At 48.3% G+C, this 20,959-nt stretch overlaps 1 protein-coding gene across 1 annotated transcript in view; it reads right to left on the bottom strand.

The window, feature by feature from the left end:
* arfgef3 (ARFGEF family member 3) overlaps nucleotides 1–20,959 on the bottom strand; it is a 443,098-nt gene that overhangs the window by 101,375 nt on the left and 320,764 nt on the right. The window contains 5 exon segments of the mRNA XM_073051808.1: nucleotides 1,858–1,991; nucleotides 8,246–8,542; nucleotides 10,196–10,334; nucleotides 15,397–15,507; nucleotides 19,770–19,985. Of these exon segments, the coding sequence (XP_072907909.1) occupies nucleotides 1,858–1,991; nucleotides 8,246–8,542; nucleotides 10,196–10,334; nucleotides 15,397–15,507; nucleotides 19,770–19,985 (897 nt within the window).

Raw genomic sequence — 20,959 nt, forward strand, 5'->3', positions numbered from 1 at the left:
GTGCAGGATTCCCTAAAGGTTAACTTGCAGGTTGAGTCTGTGGTGAGGAAGGCAAATGTATGGTTAGCATTCAATTTGACAGGACCCGAGCACAAAAGTTGAGACTTTCTTTATAATGCACTGGTCAGACTGCACTCGGAGTACTGTGAGCAACTTTGGGCCCCTTATAGACAGACAGATACTTCATTGATCCCAAAGGGAATTACAGTGTCACAGTAGCATTACAAGTGCACACAGCCACAGCCTCCAGTGTGTCCAGTTTGACTCCAGCCTTCCTAATCAGAAATTATCTTAAAAACAAAAAGGATGTGCTGGCATTGGAGAGAGTCCAGAGGAGGTTCATGAGAATGATCTTGGGAATGAAAGGGTTAACACGAGGTGGCTCTGGGCCTGGAGTTTAGAAAATAAGGGGGATCTGATGCACCATCAATAACTCTGAGACGTGAGGCGAGATATAGGCTTTTATTGGCTGGAAGAAAGCACAAGCAGCAAGTGACCATCACACGACATCCTGGAGACTGAGGCCGGGGCTGTGTCCTCAATCGCCTTTATACCGGGGTCTGTGGGAGGAGCCACAGGAGCAGTCAGCGGGGGGGCATGTCCAGACAGGTATATGTAGTTCACCACAGGATCTCACTGAAATCTATTGGATATTGAAAAGCCCAGACGAAGTGGATGCGGCCAGGATGTTTCCTATAGTGTGGGAGTCTATGACCAGAGGGCACAGCTTTAGAATTGAGGGACGTCTATCTGGAACTGATATGCGGAAAAATGTCTTTAGCCAGAAGGTGGTGAACCTGTGCAATTAATTGCCACAGACAGCGGAGCAGGTCAGTTCATTGGCTGTATTCAAGGCTCTTGATTATCCGGGATGTCAAAGGTTATACAGAGAAGGTGGGAGAATGGGGTTGAGAAGGATATTAAGTCAGCCATGATGGAATGGTGAAGCAGACTCGATGGGCTGAACGGCCCAATTCTGCTCCTAAGTCTAATGGTCTTATGTGAGAGGAAACCTGAGCACCCGTGGGAAAGTCACACGGTCACAGGGAGAAAGTACCAACTCCTTACAGACTACAGCGGGAATTGAACTCTGATCACCAGTGCTATAACCAATGCCAACCATTACACTGCCACGTATGAAGGAGAATAAGTTACAGCGGTTCAGAGAAACAAGGAGAGAGCGAATTGGGCTGACAGGATTGCTCCCCTGGAAGGGACAGATTAACCTGATAAACAGAATGACATTCCTCTGAGTTACTATAAAAATGTTGTGGTTTGCAGCTAAGCCATATACCATTCTATATGACTATCACTGCATCAACGTCCCGGAACTCTCTTCCCAACAGCCACACATCAAGGACCGCAGAGTTTCAAGAAGGCATCTCCTCGCCATGTTCTCTTGGACAATTAGGGATCAAGCAGTTAAACACCGGTTCTGTCTGTAAAACCCACACCCACACAATGGATATTGGAAGATGAACCTTACCAAGTAAGTCGGCGAGCTCCTCGGAGACAGGCTAACAGCTGTTACTTCTAATTCAGTTTATGGAATACATTTGGTAATGAATAATTTAGGAACTTGTAAGGGGCTCAGGAGGACTTCAGATTCACCATGGGCGTTTTCTCTCATGGTGTCCGTTAGAGGCTCATTGACAGGGACGAATGGGATGACCACCCAGTTAGTGGACTCCAAGATGGGGGCCTTTTTCGGATGAACAGGTGCAAGGATCACTGTTCCAATCTTCAGCTCTGCCCAGACAGCCACCCTACCGTCAGACAGTGGGGATTAAAGCCAGCTCCTCAGATGCCCCGGGGCAGGGGAAAGCCGGTCAGCTGGCAGAGTTAGGAAGGGCTTACCTGGCATTGCTAGCGAGTAGTCCACGATCTCCGCGGCGGAGTCGAAGAGCTGTGCTTGTGACGCCTTCCGCAACTGACTGAGGAATCCGACCAGAGCGTTCAGATTCAGTTTCACAGCAGCATCTTCAAACAACCTGTTGGGTGGGGAGAGTGTGGAGAACGAGGGAGGAATAAAAAATGTAGGAATAAGTTCACTCCAGTTCCCTCTCATTCACAGAAAGATAGACTCTCAATCTCCCAATCTACCTCTCCGCGGTCTTCGTGCTTTATTTATCTACCTGCACTGCATTCTCTCTGTAACCACGAGACTATAATCTGCATTCATCTACCATCTCTATAAAAACAGTAGGGTCGGTGATGAGGAAGGCCAATAATACCATGTTAACATTCATTTCAAAAAGTCTAGAGTACAAGAGCAAGGAGGTGATGCTGAGGCTTTATAAGGCCCTGGTGAGGCCTCGCCTTGACAGTTTTGGGCTCCTCATCTAAGAAAAGATGTGCTGGCATTAGAGAGGGTCCCGAGGGGGTTCACGAGGATGATTCGGGAATGAAGGGGTTATCATACACAAAACATTTGAAAGCTCTGGATCTGTATGCACTGGAATTCAGAAGGGTTGGAGGGATCTCATTGAAACCTTTCGAATGTTGAAAGGCCTGGACAGAGTAGATGTAGAAAGGGTGTTTCCCGTGGTAGGAGAGTCTAGGACAAGAGGGCACAGCCTCAGGGTAGAAGGGCCTCCATGTAAAATGAGAGAAATTTCTTTAACTAAATTTGAGGAGGCCAGGTCGTTGGGTGTATTTAAGGCAGAACTTGATAGGTTTTTGATAGGAAATGGCATCAAGGGTTATGGGAGACGTCCGGGGAGGGGAAAGAGGATCAGCCATGATTGAATGGCAGAGCTGACTCAATGAGCCAAATGGCCTATTTCTGCTCCTATGTCTTATGGTCTTAAGAGAAACTTGGATATGTATATAGCTGGGAGAGGCAAGGAGGGCTACCGCCCAGGTGCAGCTTTAGGGTGAGTAATAGTTGTGGGCCAAAGGGCCTGTTTCTGTTCTGTACTGCTCTATTGCTCTTTCTGTGACCAGGTACTTATGTACTACATGATCTGTTTGGGAAACACACAGACAGAAGCATTTCACTGCCCCTTGATACATGTGACAGTTGTAAACCAGTAGCAATCACAGGTATTTCCAAGTGAATTCGGGTTAGGGTTAAGTTTGCCTAAGCTGCATTTACTGGCGATTCTCTCTGCCAGATTTTAGTTTGGAGTTGTCTTGAGTCTGTGATCAAATCTCTCTTTACTCTGACTAGATCAGTAACTCCCTTCCACCAAAAAGTCAAGGCGTCATACCGTCGTACCGCCAAAGACCCTCTGATTTCCGACTGGCTCCTCATGTGGCAATCTTGCCCCTCCAGAACCCAAACTGGCTCTATCCAACCTGAGCCTAAGATCTGTAATTCTCTCTGGAGCTGTTCCAACCCAGGCACATTTGCAGAAGAGTGCTAAGAGCGTGCTGTGCTAGGTATATATAACCCCTGGGGACATAGGAGGAAAATCTTTCTGACATGTCGTGCTTAGCACAACACTTTACAGTACCAGTGACTGGGGTTCAATTGCCACTGCTGTCTGTAGAGAGTTTGTACGGTGACTGTGTGGGTGAGAGAGCTACCGAACCAGGCTGGCCATGGGATACCACAGGCTCCCGCAGACGTAGGGTGGAGAACGTTCTGACTTGTCTGGTGTGGAGGCTCCCATGCACAGGATCACAAGACGGTGCAGAGGGTTACCAGCTCCATCACACAACAAAAAGGCAACATCTATCACTGAGGTCTCTCTTCTCATTTCACCCATCAGGGAGAAGGTATAGGAGCTTGAAGACCCACACTCAAATGACTTAGGAACAGCTTCTTCCCCTCCATCAAAAGATTTCTGAATGGTCCATGAACCCATAAATCCTACTAGCTATTCCACTTTTACAACATAGGTTTATTTGTGTAAATTATATAATTTGTATGCCCTGCACTGCAGCCATTAAACAAAGAATGTAAAACGACAGTCATAACAATAGACAATAGACAGTAGGTGCAGGAGTAGGCCATTCGGCCCTTCTAGCCAGCACTGCCATTCACTGTGATCATGGCTGATCATACACAATCAGTACCCCGTTCCTGCCCTCTCCCCATATCCCTTGACCCCACTATCTATAAGAGCTCTATCTAACTCTCTCTTGAAAGCATCCAGAGACTTGGCCTCCACTGCCTTCTGGGGCAGAGCATTCCACATATCCACCACTCTCTGGGTGAAAAAGTTTTTCCACATCTCAGTTCTAAATGGCCTACCCCTTATTCTTAAACTGTGGCCTCTAGTTCTGGACTCACCCATCAGCAGGAACACGCTTCCTGCCTCCAGCGTGTCCAATCCCTTAATAATCTTATATGTTTCAATCCGATCCCCTCTCATCCTTCTAAATTCCAGTGTATACAAGCCCAGTCGCTCCAATCTTTCAACATATGACAGTCCCGCCATTCCGGGAATTAACCTTGTGAACCTACACTGCACTCCCTCAATAGCACGAATGTCCTTCCTCAAATTTGGAGACCAAAACTGTACACAATACTCTAGGTGGGGTCTCACCAGGGCCCTGTACAGCTGCAGAAGGACCTCTTTACTCCTATACTCAATTCCTCTTGTTATAAAGGCCAGCATGCCATTAGCTTTCTTCACTGCCTGCTGTACCTGCATGCTTGCTTTCATTGACTGATGTACAAGAACACCTATGTCTCGTTGTACTTCCCCTTTTCCTAACTTGACTCCATTTAGATAGTAATCTGCCTTCCTGTTCTTGCCACCAAAGTGGATAACCTCACATTTATTCACATTAAACTGCATCTGCCATACACTCGCCCATTCACCTAGCCTGTCCAAGTCACCCTGCATTCTCATAACATCCTCCTGACATTTCACACTGCCACCCAGCTTTGTGTCTTCGGCAAATTTGCTAATGTTACTTTTAACCCCTTCATCTAAATCATTAATGTATATTGTAAACAGCTGCAGTCCCAGCACCGAACCTTGCGGTACCCCACTGGTCACAGCCTGCCATTCCGAACGGGACCCGTTAATCGCTACTCTTTGTTTCCTGCCAGCCAGCCAATTTTCAATCCATGTCAGTACTTTGTCCCCAGTACCATGTTCCCTAATTTTGCCCACAAATCTCCTATGTGGGACTTCATCAAAAGCTTTCTGGAAGTCCAGGTACACTACATCCACTGGCTATCCCTTGTCCATTTTCATAGTTACATCCTCAAAAAACTCCAGAAGATTAGTCAAGCATGATTTTCCCTTCATAAATCCATGCTGACTCGGACTGATCCTTCTACTGCTATCCAAATGTGTCGTAATTTCCTCTTTTATAATTGACTCCAGCATCTTTCCCACCACTGACGTCAGGCTAACCGGTCTATAATTCCCTGTTTTCTCTCTCCCTCCTTTCTTGAAAAGAGGGACAACATTAGCCACCCTCCAGTCAGCAGGAACTGTTCCTGAATCTATAGAACATTGGAAAATGATTACCAATGCATCCACGATTTCTAGAGCCTGATTACAAACCTGATTCTGAAACCCGTCATGGATAGATGCTTCCCACAACATTCCCAAAAGTCCTGAAGAAGGGTCTCGGCCCTGAATGTTGACTCTTGACTCATTTCCGTAGATGCTGCCTGACCTGTTGAGTTCTTCCAGTGCTATGTGTGTGGCTACTCTCCAGTTCTGCTTTTTCTTTCTCTCCCTCTCCCATGCCCGTCCAAAGCCCTCCTCAGTCTGCACCAATCACACAGACTGGATCTTTCACACTCTCTGTGTGACAAAACTTCTCACCTTCCATGCGCCCCTCCTTTCACCCAAAACTTCACATATTTTTCACAAAAAAGAAAGAGAAAATACTGGGAACACTCAGCAGGCCAGCAGCAAACAGAGTTAGTGTTACAGGTCCCAGAACCTCATTAGAACTATCTAACACAGGTTCCTCAACCTGTATTGTTAACATTCTCCACAGATTCACCCTGATCTGTTGGGCAATTCTAACGTTTCCCATCTTCATTACACGTCTGGTGCATGTCCTTTCATCTGGTACATGTTCATCCATCTCTCCTCAAATTCTCTGCCCCAAAGAGAACAATCCCAGGGTCTCCTGGAGCCGCATGGTAGCACCACGTTGGCACAGCACTTTTCAGAAGCTAGCTGTAAGACTGAGGTTCGATCCCTGCTGCTGCCTGTACATTCTCCCTGTTACCTCGTGGGCTTCCTCAGGGTGCCCCAGTTCCCTTCCACATTCCAGAGAAGTACGGGCAAGGGGTAGTGAGTTGTGGGCATGCTGTATTGGCACCAGAAATGTGGTGGCTGACTGGTCTGGTGTGGGAACACCAAGGCCTTTGAGTGCAAAATCCTAATAAAGGTATAAGTTTTGGCCCAGTACATCACAGGTAAAACCCTCTCAACCATTGAGCACAGCTACATGAAACGCTAAAAGTAGCATCCATCATCAAAGATCCTCACCACCCAGGCCATGCTCTCTTCTCACTGCTGCCATCAGGGAGAAGGTCCAGGAGCCTCAGGACTCGCACCACCAGGTTCGAGAACAGTTACTACCCCTCAACCATCAGGCTCTTGAACAAAAGGGGATAACTATACTCATTTAAGAATTCTTTTAACTTGTTATTTCATGCTCGTTATTTATTGCTATCGATTATCTGCATTTGTCCAGCTTGTTTACAGTTTTCAGTTCCGGATGTTTACAATTTACAGTTACTGTCCTGACGAAGGGGCTCGGCCCAAAACATCGACAGTACCTCTTCCTATAGATGCTGCCTGGCCTGCTGTGTTCCACCAGCATTTTGTGTGTGTTGTTTGAATTTCCAGCATCTGCAGATTTCCTCGTGTTTGCGTTCTATAAATTTGCTAAGTATGCCCGCAGGAAAATAATCTCAGGGTTGTATATGGTGGCATATATGTACTTTGATAATAACATTACTTTGAACTTTAACACAATTATCGCTGATTTGATTTGACACAAACGACGCATTTGGTTCAATGTACAGGTGACAAATAAAGCTAACCTTTAAATCTTTCTTGTCTCCCATTCTGAAGCTGGAGGTGAAATCCCTTCTTTCTGGAACCCACAAATAATTCTGAGACACAAGAGATTTTGCAGACACTGGAAATCCAAAGCAATACACAAAATGCTGAAGGAATTCAGCAGGTCATGCAACATCTATGAACAGTCAACATTTCGGACCAAGACCTGACGAAGGCTCTCAACCTGAAATGCCAACTGTCCATTTCTTTCCACAGATGCTGCCTGACCTGCTGACTTCTTCCAGCATTTTGTGTCTGCTGCCCATAAATAATACTCGCGAAATGAACCTTGCTCATGGCCCCAATCCCCCTTGCCCAACCAGTGGCTCTCAGGACATCTGGACTTTACTAATTCCGTCACTCACCACCTTTCTGATGCACCTTAAAACACCCCACATTGGACTCCTACTCCTTCTGTAGCTTTTTTGAAATCAACATTTGTCTGTGAAACACAGGAACATAAGGAATCTGGCCTGTTGAGCCTGCTCCTCCATTCAGTAAGAATGGTTGTGGACGCAGCTCCACCGATCTGCTTTTCCCCTACTATGGAAGAATTCATCCAACTGGATACCCAATGTATTTAATGATGTAGCTTTTATTGTTTCCCTGGGCAGAGAATTTGACAGATTCACTACTCTCTGGGAAGAACAGTTCCTCCTCACCTCCGTCCTAAATCTACTCCAAACCCTTGGGACTATGTTCTCTAGATCCAAGGATGTAATAATTGCAAGCTGCTGTTGTTTGGTGTAAATTCCTAGGGTCCACAGGTTCCACATTGATCCAGTCAGTTACACTACAGCACATCAGATCGAAGAACAGATCCACTCAGGTGCCCACACTGAAGTCACAAGACCGTAAGAAATAGGAGCAAAATCAGGCCATTCAGCCCATCGAGTCTGCTCCACCATTCCATCATGGCTGATCACGGAACCCACTCAACCCCATTCTCCTCCCTTCTCCCCGTAACCTTTGACCCCCTTTCTAATCAAGAATCTATTAAATTCCGCTTTAAATACACCCACAACATGGCCTCCACAGCCGTCTGCACCAATTAATTCCACAAATTGGCCTCCCTCTGGCTCAAGAAGTTCCTCATCATCTCCTTTCTAAATGGGCATCCCTCTAAGCTGAGGCTGTGTCCTCTGGTCCGAGATTCCCCCACTATAGCAAACATCTCTACGCCTACTCTGTCTGGACCTTTTAATATTCAATATTAAGATCCCCCCTCATTCAAAGCCAGCCTCGCCTACCTGTCGGCCATGGTAGAGAGTGTGCAGACCACCTTGGCGGCCTGACTCCCAGTCAGCACAGCTCCCCCGCGGCTGTTGAACGTCTTCCCCTTGTGGCTCTCTTTGATGAGCTCCTGGATGGTGAAGGACTGGATGACGGGTTTGCTGAGGCCGGTATCCAGCTCGAGGCCAGGGTCCCTGGCGGAGTAGCGTGCTGTGTCTGGCGATGCCTGCTGGGCCTGTGTGATGGCGATGGGAGGCTGGGAGCCTCCATCACTGAAGTGGCTGTGCTCCAACGTGCTGACATATTCGCACACCCTGAGGAGTCAGAATCAGCTTCATTATCACTGACACATATCATTATGCTTGTAGCTCTGCAGCTGCAGTAAGACATTTTAAAAGCACTATAAGGTACAATAACAAACATAAAGAAAATCAGCGGTGCAAAAAGAGAATAAAATAGTGAGGTTTTCTCCGTGTGCATCTTCAGGCCCCCGTTCCTTCTCCCTGATTCTAATAATGAGATGAGGGTCCTTAATGAAACATCCTCTCTTCATGAGACATTGTCTTCTGAAGATATCCTCAATGTTGAGAAGGGTTGTGCCTCCATGATGGAGCTGGTTGAGTCTACAACTCTCCTGCGGCTTCTACGCAGCCGTCCCTCCATACCAGATATCCGTACGACCAGTTAGTTGGCTCTCCACAATACATCTGTCGAAATTTGAAGAGTCTTTGGTGACGTACCAGACTTTCTGAATGAACTATAGCCGCTGACATGTCTTCGTTGTAATTGCCCAGGATGGATCTTCAGAGAAACTGACAGGACCTGTTATAAGCTGCCCTGCCACACGTTCCATGTTATACACTCCACCCCACGACCCTCACGTCTTCACAAACGCAGTCAGGCACAGTAGGGGATAGGTGTAGACATTGAGGGACAGCTGATGATGGAAAGTGGAACAAAGACCAACCTTGCAGGTGGAGCAGCATCTGCTGAGGGGTGGGAGAGAAGGAATGGCTGGCATTGTAAGTTAGAAAAGGGAATGGAGAATGGAGGACCAACTGGTACAAAGGGCTAACCAGTGTTGCCCTGGGGGTGGGGGGGGGGGGTCTCAACTCGTTTAATCACTCTAATCTGAAAATGACGTATTTATTCCAATAATTCATAATTGCTTTCTATGTTACAGTCAGTTTTTAAACCTACACTAACACACATTGACCAATACTTTGGCATCTAGTTTAAGCACTGACTTGTTCCGTGGCACCTTGTCAAATGCCTTTTAGAGATCTCAACATGTTACGTTTACCAGTTCCTCTCTATCTCCTCCCCCTGTCACATCCTCAAATAATTTGAGCAAATTTGTCAAACACATTTTACTTTTCGTAAAACCACAGTGACTCGGTTTGACCTCGTCCTTCCAATCGGTGTGTAGGGAGCAGGGAAGGGGTTTGCTGACGGCAGGCAGTGGAAACCTCAGTCTGGAATAGCCACATGCTCTAAATCCTACCTGATTTTATGCTTCCCAAAGTCTGTCTAACCCCATCCCTCTCTGACAACTCACCTTGTCTTAAGGACCTCAGTTACAGGGAGAGATTGAATAGGCTACGACTTTATTCCCGGGAGTACGGGAGAATGAAGGGAGATCTTACGGTGGTATTATGAGTGATATAGATAGGCTGAACGCATAAAGGACTTCCCCCCTCAGGTTGGCCGAGACTGGAACTAGAGGTCATAGTTTTAGGGTGTAAGGTGAACTATTTAAGGGGCACCTGAGGGGGGAACTTCTTCACTTAAAGGGTGGTGAAGGCATGGAATGAGCCCCCTGCAGAATGGCAGATGTAACATATAAAAAAGTTTGGATAGGTGCGTGTGCAAGAGAGGTATAGAGCTGCAGGTCAGCACAGATTAGGTGGGCCGAAGGGCCTGTTTCTGTGCTCTGTGATTCCCGTGGCAGAACGTCTGTGACCTACCTGAAGATGTGTTGCCAGCAGTCTGCGTTGTGGCTGCCCATCTCCAGGCCCACGGTGAGGATAGCGTCCATGCACAACACGTGTGCCGTATGCAACTCGACTCCGTGGGGATGCCCGATCTGCTCCATTCTTTGTTTCACTGCAGGGACACAAAGAAAAATCACACACAGGACGCAGGAGGCCCTCAGGGAGTTAGACCACTCCAGTCGAGTGGATGCTCTCCAGTGGGGTGGATCCTGGATCCACAGACCCTGGGCGTTAAGAAGGATTCCCTTAACGGGGAATGCACGTGCTTGACTTCATTTAACATGGGCAGGCTGATGCATGGCGGCCATTGTACTGCCCTTGACAGATCAGGGTCAGGGTCCAGTGGCATGGAACTTACAATAAAAATAATAATAAATAAGCAATAAAATCAAGAATATGAGATGAAGAGTTCCAGCAAGGGAGTGCATCATCTGTGGGAACATTTCAGTGACGTGTTCTGGTGCTGAGTGAAGAACCAATGAAATGGCGTCTGCTCTGGAACTCTTGTGCCGGTAGGCTTATCGGAATGGATTCAAGTCGCTTCTCAGGCAGGACTTGACATGTTTCATCACCAACATCTCAAAACACTTCATCACCTTGGATGTCAGTGCCACTGGACAATAGTCACTGAGGCAGGTTACTACGTTCTTCTTGGGCACCGGTATAACTGAAGCCTGCTTGAAGCAGGTGGGTGCCTCAGACTGGTGAAGAGGGAGGTTAAAGATCTCAGTGAACACTCCAGCCAGCTGATCAGCACAGGTCTTTAGTACTTGGCCAGGTTCCCCTGCTGATGCTTTTCACGGGTACACCCTCCCGTAGGCTGCTCACATGTCAGACTCAGAGACTGAAATCCCAGGGTCATGGTGGGCTGTGGGAGTTCATGACGGTTCCTCCATGTTCTGACAGTCCAAGTCAGCACAGATGGTCACAGACCGAGCCCTCCTCACCACTGAGCACATCTACAAAGTGTGCTGCCACAAGAGAGCAGCTTCCATCGTCAAGGACCCCCTACCATCCAGACCATGCTCTCTTCTCTCTGCTGCCATCAGGAAAGAGGCGCAGGAGCCACAGGTCCCACACCACCAGGTCCAGGAACAGTTATTACCCCTCAACCATCAGGCTCCTGGACCAGTGTGGATAACTTTACTCACCACAATGAGCCACAGGTTCCACACCACCAGGTTCAGGAACAGTTATTACCCCTCAACCATCAGGCTCCTGGACCAGTGTGGATAACTTCACTCACCACAATGAGCCACAGGTTCCACACCACCAGGTCCAGGAACAGTTATTACCCCTCAACCATCAGGTTCCTGGACCAGTGTGGATAACTTCACTCACCACAATGAGCCACAGGTTCCACACCACCAGGTCCAGGAACAGTTATTACCCCTCAACCATCAGGCTCCTGGACCAGTGTGGATAACTTCACTCACCACAATGAGCCACAGGTTCCACACCACCAGGTCCAGGAACAGTTATTACCCCTCAACCATCAGGCTCCTGGACCAGTGTGGATAACTTCACTCACCACAATGAGCCACAGGTTCCACACCACCAGGTCCAGGAACAGTTATTACCCCTCAACCATCAGGCTCCTGGACCAGTGTGGATAACTTCACTCACCACAATGAGCCACAGGTTCCACACCACCAGGTCCAGGAACAGTTATTACCCCTCAACCATCAGGCTCCTGGACCAGTGTGGATAACTTCACTCACCACAATGAGCCACAGGTTCCACACCACCAGGTCCAGGAACAGTTATTACCCCTCAACCATCAGGCTCCTGGACCAGTGTGGATAACTTCACTCACCACAATGAGCCACAGGTTCCACACCACCAGGTCCAGGAACAGTTATTACCCCTCAACCATCAGGCTCCTGGACCAGTGTGGATAACTTCACTCACCACAATGAGCCACAGGTTCCACACCACCAGGTCCAGGAACAGTTATTACCCCTCAACCATCAGGCTCCTGGACCAGTGTGGATAACTTCACTCACCACAATGAGCCACAGGTTCCACACCACCAGGTTCAGGAACAGTTATTACCCCTCAACCATCAGGCTCCTGGACCAGTGTGGATAACTTCACTCACCACAATGAGCCACAGGTTCCACACCACCAGGTCCAGGAACAGTTATTACCCCTCAACCATCAGGCTCCTGGACCAGTGTGGATAACTTCACTCACCACAATGAGCCACAGGTTCCACACCACCAGGTCCAGGAACAGTTATTACCCCTCAACCATCAGGCTCCTGAACCAGTGTGGATAACTTCACTCACCACAGTGAGCCTCAGCTCCCACACCACCAGGTCCAGGAACAGTTATTACCCCTCAACCATCAGGCTCCTGGACCAGTGTGGATAACCTCATCCACCTCAACACTGAACTCATTTCACAACCTATGGACTCTCTTCCAAGGACTCTTCAACTCATGATTTCAATATCATTTATTATTTTTATTATTAGCTTTCCTTGTATTCGCACGGTTTGTCTTCCTTGGCGCATTGATTGTTTGTCAGTCTTTGTGTGTGGTTTTTCATTGATTCCATTGTATTTGTTTGTGAATGCCCACAAGAAAATGAATCTCAGGGTAACATAAAGGCACTTAGACAATAAATCTACTTTGAACTTCACCTTGAATGCTACAGAGGAGAGGTCACAGGGATAGGAAGGAATACCTTCAACGTTACAGGGGAACACAGTCAACGTGCTTAAGGGGAACTAATGGTGTGGATGGGCAGGAGTCATTTCCATTGGTCGGGGGTCTATGACAAGGGAGCCAGGCCTTGCAGGGGTCGAGTTAGGTGCACCTCAATACAAGTTCACAAGCAGAGAACAATACTAGGCCAATTGTTAATTTAAAACACGGAGTGGTGTATATTTGTTAAGAAAGGAATTAAGGAATAAAAGTAAATATGGAGCATGCCTTTGACTCAGTGAATGGCAGAGCAGGCTCAAGGAGTTAATTATAAACACAGGAGATTCTGTGGACGCTGGAAACCCAGAGTAACACAAACAAAATGCTGGAGGACCCAGCAGGTCAGGCAGCTTCTATGAAGAGGAGTATACCATCAATTAAACTGATCACGAAAATCACCACCCTCATCAACTCTGGAGATCTTCTGTCTCCTGTCACCAACCTTTCCCTTGTTTCCACCTCCTATCCAAGATCCACAAACTTGACAAGTCTCTCTTTTCCCATTCCCCATTCTGGCTCCCCTCTTACCTCTTCTCTTCTCACCTGCCATCACCTCCCCTCTCCTTCCCTTTCTCTATGGTCCACTCTACTCTCCTATCAAGTTCCTTCTTCTTCAGTCCTTTACCTCTTCCACCTATCACCTCCCAGCTTATTACTTCATTCCCCCCCCCAAAAAATATATCACCTCAACTGGTGTCACTTATCACCTGCCAGCTATATTCCTCCCCTTCCCCCCACCACCTTATTCTGCCTTCTAACCCCTTCCTTTCCCAACCTGATGAAGGATTTGAGCCTGAAACATTGACTGTTTATTGCTCTCCGCAGATGCTGCCTAACCTGGTGAGTTCTTCCATCTTTTCAAGCAACAGATGCAAAATGCTGGAGGAACTCAGCAGGCCAGGCAGCATCTATGGAAAAGAGTACAGTCGTCACTTCTGGGCGAAGCCCTTCGGCAGGACTGGAGAAAATAAAGCTGAGGAGTAGATTTAAAAGGTGGGGCAGGAAAAGGGGAGGGAGGAACACAAGGTGATAGGTGAAACCTGGAGGGGGAGGGATGAAGTAAAGAGCTGGGAAGTTGATTGGTGAGATGAGGTGAGAGAGGGGAAAGGGGTTGGGAAATGAAGGGGGGCATTACTGGAAGTTTGAGAAATCAATGTTCATGCCATCGGATTGGAGATTACACAAACGGAATACAAGGTGTTGCTCCTCCAACCTGAGTGTGGCCTCGTCACGACAGTAGAGGAGGCCATGGATGGGCATATTGGAATGGGAATGGGACGTGGAATTAAAATGGGTGGCCACAGGAGATCCTGCTTGTTCTGGCAGATGCTCGACGGAGCGATCTCCCAATATACATCGGGTCTCACTGATATACAGGAGGCCACACCAGGAGCACCGAACACAGTAAATGACCCCAACAGACTCACAGGTGAAGTGTCGCCTCACCTGGAAGGATTCTTTTGGGCCCTGGATGGTAGTGAGGGAGGAGGTGTAGGGGCAGGTGTAGAACTTGTTCCGCTTGCAAGGGTAAGTGCCAGGAGGGAGATCAGTGGGGAGGGACAAATGGATAAAGGAGTCACTTAGGGAGCAATCCCTGCAGAAAGCAGAAAGAGGGGTGAAGGGGAGAGATGTGCTTGGTGGTGGGATCCCGTTGGAGGTAGGGGAAGTTACAGAGAATTGTGTGCTGGACGAGGAGGTTTGTTGGCTGGTAGGTGAGGACAAGAGGAACCCTATCCCTGATAGGGTGGTGGGAGGACGGAGTGAGGGCAGACGTGCGTGAAATGGAAGAGATGAAGTTGAGGGCAGTGTTGATGGTGGAGGAAGGGAAGCCCCTTTCTTTGAAAAAGGAGAACATTTCCTTTGTTCTAGAATGAAAAGCCTCATCCTGAGAGCAGACGTGGCAGAGACGGAGGTATTGAGAAAAAGGGATGGCGTTTTCACAAGTAGTAGGTTGGGACAAGGTGTAGTCCAGGTAGCTGTGAGAGTTCATGGGTTTATAATAGACATCGATGGATAAACTGTCTCCAGAGATAAAGGCAGTGAGATCGAGAAAGGGGAGGGAGGAGTCAGAAATGGACCAGGTGAACTTGAGGGCAGGGGGGAAGTTGGAGGCAAAGTGGATGAAGTCGACGAGTTCAGCACGGGTCAGGAAGCAGCGCCTTTCTGCCTGTGTTACTCTGGGAACTAAATGCCCTGTTCCTGTATTGTCACATGCACGGCGATACAGAGAAAGGCTTGACGTGCACGCCATCCGGGCGGACGACTCTGAACGTCAGGATGTCGAGGCAGTCTGAAGAAAAAGCAGTGAAGGAATGCAGAGTGCAGTTACAGAGACGATCCAGAGCAGGTATACAGATCAACTCCGTGGTCCATGACGAGGCAGATCGGGAAATCTACTCACAACATTTCCCACTGAAGGTTACAGGGACGTCCCCGACCCCTGTAGTGCACGAGTTCACAGTACCTTGTGCTATAGGGTCTGTGGTCTCAGGGGTTTCCTTCTCCTCCTTCTCATCCTGCACACACGATGCCGCTGACATCTGCGCCAGGGCTGAAGCACAATTGGCAGCCACGCCTGGAAAAAGAAGCTCATTAGTAATACAACTGAAATTGGATCTACAACGCAACCAGGAGTGCCTGGGGTGATTGCTTTGAAGTGTTTACATCCAAGTTTGAGTCTGTGTAGGACTGCGTGTGCACCCACCTGCGTTTCACAAGTGAGAGTCTGTGTAGGAGTGTGTGGATCTACCCGTGTTTCACAAGTGAGAGTCTGTGTAGGAGTGTGTGGATCCACCAGTGTTTCACAAGTGAGAGTCTGTGTAGGACTGTGTGGATCCACCAGTGTTTCACAAGTGAGAGTCTGTGTAGGAGTGTGTGATGATCCACCCGTGTTTCACAAGTGTGAGTCTGTGTAGGAGTGTGTGGATCTACCCGTGTTTCACAAGTGAGAGTCTGTGTAGGAGTGTGTGGATCTACCCGTGTTTCACAAGTGAGAGTCTGTGTAGGAGTGTGTGGATCTACCCGTGTTTCACAAGTGAGAGTCTGTGTAGGAGTGTGTGGATCCACCAGTGTTTCACAAGTGTGAGTCTGTGTAGGAGTGTGTGGATCTACCCGTGTTTCACAAGTGAGAGTCTGTGTAGGAGTGTGTGGATCTACCTGTGTTTCACAAGTGAGAGTCTGTGTAGGAGTGTGTGGATCTACCCGTGTTTCACAAGTGAGAGTCTGTGTAGGAGTGTGTGGATCCACCAGTGTTTCACAAGTGTGAGTCTGTGTAGGAGTGTGTGGATCTACCCGTGTTTCACAAGTGAGAGTCTGTGTAGGAGTGTGTGGATCTACCCGTGTTTCACAAGTGAGAGTCTGTGTAGGAGTATGTGGATTCACCAGTGTTTCACAAGTGAGAGTCTGTGTAGGACTGTGTGGATCCACCAGTGTTTCACAAGTGAGAGTCTGTGTAGGAGTGTGTGGATCTACCCGTGTTTCACAAGTGAGAGTCTGTGTAGGAGTGTGTGGATCTACCCGTGTTTCACAAGTGAGAGTCTGCGTAGGAGTGTGTGGATCTACCTGTGTTTCACAAGTGTGAGTCTGTGTAGGAGTGTGTGGATCTACCTGTGTTTCACAAGTGAGAGTCTGTGTAGGAGTGTGTGGATCTACCTGTGTTTCACAAGTGAGAGTCTGTGTAGGACTGTGTGGATCCACCAGTGTTTCACAAGTGTGAGTCTGTGTAGGAGTGTGTGGATCCACCAGTGTTTCACAAGTGTGAGTCTGTGTAGGACTGTGTGGATCCACCAGTGTTTCACAAGTGTGAGTCTGTGTAGGACTGTGTGGATCCACCAGTGTTTCACAAGTGTGAGTCTGTGTAGGACTGTGTGGATCCACCAGTGTTTCACAAGTGTGAGTCTGTGTAGGAGTGTGTGGATCTACCTGTGTTTCACAAGTGAGAGTCTGTGTAGGACTGTGTGGATCCACCAGTGTTTCACAAGTGTGAGTCTGTGTAGGACTGTGTGGATCCACCAGTGTTTCACAAGTGAGAGTCTGTGTAGGAGTGTGTGGATCCACCCGTGTTTGACAAGTGAGAGTCTGTGTAGGAGTGTGTGGATCCACCAGTGTTTCACAAGTGAGAGTCTGTGTAGGAGTGTGTGGATCCACCCGTGTTTCACAAGTGAGAGTCTGTGTAGGAGTGTGTGGATCTACCCGTGTTTCACAAGTGAGAGTCTGTGTAGGACTGTGTGGATCCACCAGTGTTTCACAAGTGTGAGTCTGTGTAGGACTATGTGGATCCACCAGTGTTTCACAAGTGTGAGTCTGTGTAGGACTGTGTGGATCCACCAGTGTTTCACAAGTGTGAGTCTGTGTAGGAGTGTGTGGATCTACCCGTGTTTCACAAGTGAGAGTCTGTGTAGGAGTGTGTGGATCTACCTGTGTTTCACAAGTGTGAGTCTGTGTAGGAGTGTGTGGATCTACCTGTGTTTCACAAGTGAGAGTCTGTGTAGGAGTGTGTGGATCTACCTGTGTTTCACAAGTGAGAGTCTGTGTAGGACTGTGTGGATCCACCAGTGTTTCACAAGTGTGAGTCTGTGTAGGACTGTGTGGATCCACCAGTGTTTCACAAGTGTGAGTCTGTGTAGGAGTGTGTGGATCTACCTGTGTTTCACAAGTGAGAGTCTGTGTAGGACTGTGTGGATCCACCAGTGTTTCACAAGTGTGAGTCTGTGTAGGACTGTGTGGATCCACCAGTGTTTCACAAGTGAGAGTCTGTGTAGGAGTGTGTGGATCCACCCGTGTTTGACAAGTGAGAGTCTGTGTAGGAGTGTGTGGATCCACCAGTGTTTCACAAGTGAGAGTCTGTGTAGGAGTGTGTGGATCCACCCGTGTTTCACAAGTGAGAGTCTGTGTAGGAGTGTGTGGATCTACCCGTGTTTCACAAGTGAGAGTCTGTGTAGGACTGTGTGGATCCACCAGTGTTTCACAAGTGTGAGTCTGTGTAGGACTGTGTGGATCCACCAGTGTTTCACAAGTGTGAGTCTGTGTAGGACTGTGTGGATCCACCAGTGTTTCACAAGTGTGAGTCTGTGTAGGAGTGTGTGGATCTACCCGTGTTTCACAAGTGTGTCTGTGTAGGACTGTGTGGATCCACCAGTGTTTCACAAGTGAGAGTCTGTGTAGGAGTGTGTGGATCTACCCGTGTTTCACAAGTGTGAGTCTGTGTAGGACTGTGTGGATCCACCAGTGTTTCACAAGTGAGAGTCTGTGTAGGACTGTGTGGATCCACCAGTGTTTCACAAGTGTGAGTCTGTGTAGGAGTGTGTGGATCCACCAGTGTTTCACAAGTGAGAGTCTGTGTAGGACTGTGTGGATCCACCAGTGTTTCACAAGTGTGAGTCTGTGTAGGAGTGTGTGGATCTACCCGTGTTTCACAAGTGTGAGTCTGTGTAGGACTGTGTGGATCCACCAGTGTTTCACAAGTGAGAGTCTGTGTAGGAGTGTGTGGATCTACCCGTGTTTCACAAGTGAGAGTCTGTGTAGGAGTGTGTGGATCCACCAGTGTTTCACAAGTGAGAGTCTGTGTAGGACTGTGTGGATCCACCAGTGTTTCACAAGTGTGAGTCTGTGTAGGACTGTGTGGATCCACCAGTGTTTCACAAGTGAGAGTCTGTGTAGGAGTGTGTGGATCCACCAGTGTTTCACAAGTGAGAGTCTGTGTAGGAGTGTGTGGATCCACCAGTGTTTCACAAGTGAGAGTCTGTGTAGGAGTGTGTGGATCTACCCGTGTTTCACAAGTGAGAGTCTGTGTAGGAGTGTGTGGATCCACCAGTGTTTCACAAGTGAGAGTCTGTGTAGGACTGTGTGGATCCACCAGTGTTTCACAAGTGTGAGTCTGTGTAGGACTGTGTGGATCCACCAGTGTTTCACAAGTGTGAGTCTGTGTAGGACTGTGTGGATCCACCAGTGTTTCACAAGTGAGAGTCTGTGTAGGACTGTGTGGATCCACCAGTGTTTCACAAGTGTGAGTCTGTGTAGGACTGTGTGGATCCACCAGTGTTTCACAAGTGAGAGTCTGTGTAGGACTGTGTGGATCCACCAGTGTTTCACAAGTGAGAGTCTGTGTAGGACTGTGTGGATCCACCAGTGTTTCACAAGTGTGAGTCTGTGTAGGAGTGTGTGGATCCACCAGTGTTTCACAAGTGTGAGTCTGTGTAGGACTGTGTGGATCCACCAGTGTTTCACAAGTGTGAGTCTGTGTAGGACTGTGTGGATCCACCAGTGTTTCACAAGTGTGAGTCTGTGTAGGACTGTGTGGATCCACCAGTGTTTCACAAGTGTGAGTCTGTGTAGGAGTGTGTGGATCCACCAGTGTTTCACAAGTGTGAGTCTGTGTAGGACTGTGTGGATCCACCAGTGTTTCACAAGTGAGAGTCTGTGTAGGACTGTGTGGATCCACCAGTGTTTCACAAGTGTGAGTCTGTGTAGGAGTGTGTGGATCCACCAGTGTTTCACAAGTGAGAGTCTGTGTAGGTACCTATTCAAATGTCTCTTGAATGTTGCTTTTTTATCTGCCTCTGGCAACCATTCCTGTACTGACTGCATGCTCTGTGTAAATAAGTTACCTCTCGTGTCTATTTTAAATTCCTCCCCTCTTATCTCATGTGTCTGCCCTTTAGTTTTGGCTCCGCTTCCTGGGGAAAAGATTATGCCCACCCACCTCATCCATGCCCCTCATGATTCTGTGAAGTCACTTTAGACTGGCATCATGGTCAGAACAGAGATGGGGGGCCAAACAGCCTGTTCCTGAACACAGCAGCTCCCTCACCCACAGGGAGAGGGGTCAGATCCACCTACCCAGGGCACAGCTGAGGCGGGCGGCTTTCCGCAGGCCGTCCAGGCTCATGCAAATTGCGTCGCGCTCCTTCCGGTTTTGCTCCTTAATGCCCTCCGTGCCCAGGATGAAGGCCAGCCCCTTGGAGCTGCCCGCCACCCGGCCTGTAAGCGGGGTGGACAGCGTGTCGATCAGGTTCTTCCAGCAGCCCATCAGGATGAACCGGGCAAAACAAGAACCTGGCAGGAGGAATTAAACAGTGTCAGAGGGTGCTGGTGGCGTCTCGGTAAAGATTCAGTGTGCATTTATTATCAAAGTATGCATGCAGTATACAACCCTGAGATTCGTCTTCCCACACAGACAGCCACAAAGAAAAAACCATGGAACCTGCTCCAAGAAAAACATCAACCTCCCCTGCGCAAAAAAAAAACTAACCGCGCAAACAACAAAAACACAGAATATCTAACAGCACCTAACCTACAAAGTTACTGAAAGAGTCCAGGCCTATTCCGTTTAGCTCAGTTCAGTTCAATCTGATGCTGTGCTGTGCGCTAACTTCAAGCCACAGACCCATTCCACCCTGATAAAAATCGCACAATATAGCAACAAGATGAAAGGACACTCTGCCACAGTCCAGCTTCAAGTCAGCTTCCCCTTTGCACGTCCGTGGAGGCAGAGAGAAAGTCCACTTTCTGACTCCTGATGCAATGTCCCGACCAGAAGCAACTACGATCATCAAAGAGGAGGGGCAGGAGCCAGAAGGCACACACTCAATGTTTTACGGATAGCGTCTTCCCCTCCACCGCCAGATTTCCGAACGGTTTTATCAGACTGTCAGGCAGTCTCCCTGAATGTCTGTCTGTCACCTGCCTCAAAACGCCAAATGTCCCGGCATGCGATAGTAAACCTGATTCTCACTCTGACCATTCCCGAGTTCCTTCAGCAGCTTGGCTCTGGATCGACTTTCCAGCAGCTCCTGTCTTTCCCTTCCCTCGTACTCCTTCCCAAAACCTCTTCTTTCCCTGATCTTTCATTCGCGGAATATGCCAGCTGTCGGCTTGGCTGGCACTTAGTGTCTGTGACCCAAATCCCCACGAGTCATTACAGTTTGGGCAGTTTATTTACTTATGTAGAGACACAGTGCAGAACAGGTCTTTTTGGCCAACCAGCAACCCACCGATCCAACCCTGGCCTAATCACAGGACCATTTCCA

The sequence above is a fragment of the Hemitrygon akajei genome, chromosome 7, assembly GCF_048418815.1.
Source record: "Hemitrygon akajei chromosome 7, sHemAka1.3, whole genome shotgun sequence".
In the NCBI taxonomy this organism is placed as follows: Eukaryota; Metazoa; Chordata; class Chondrichthyes; order Myliobatiformes; family Dasyatidae; genus Hemitrygon; species Hemitrygon akajei.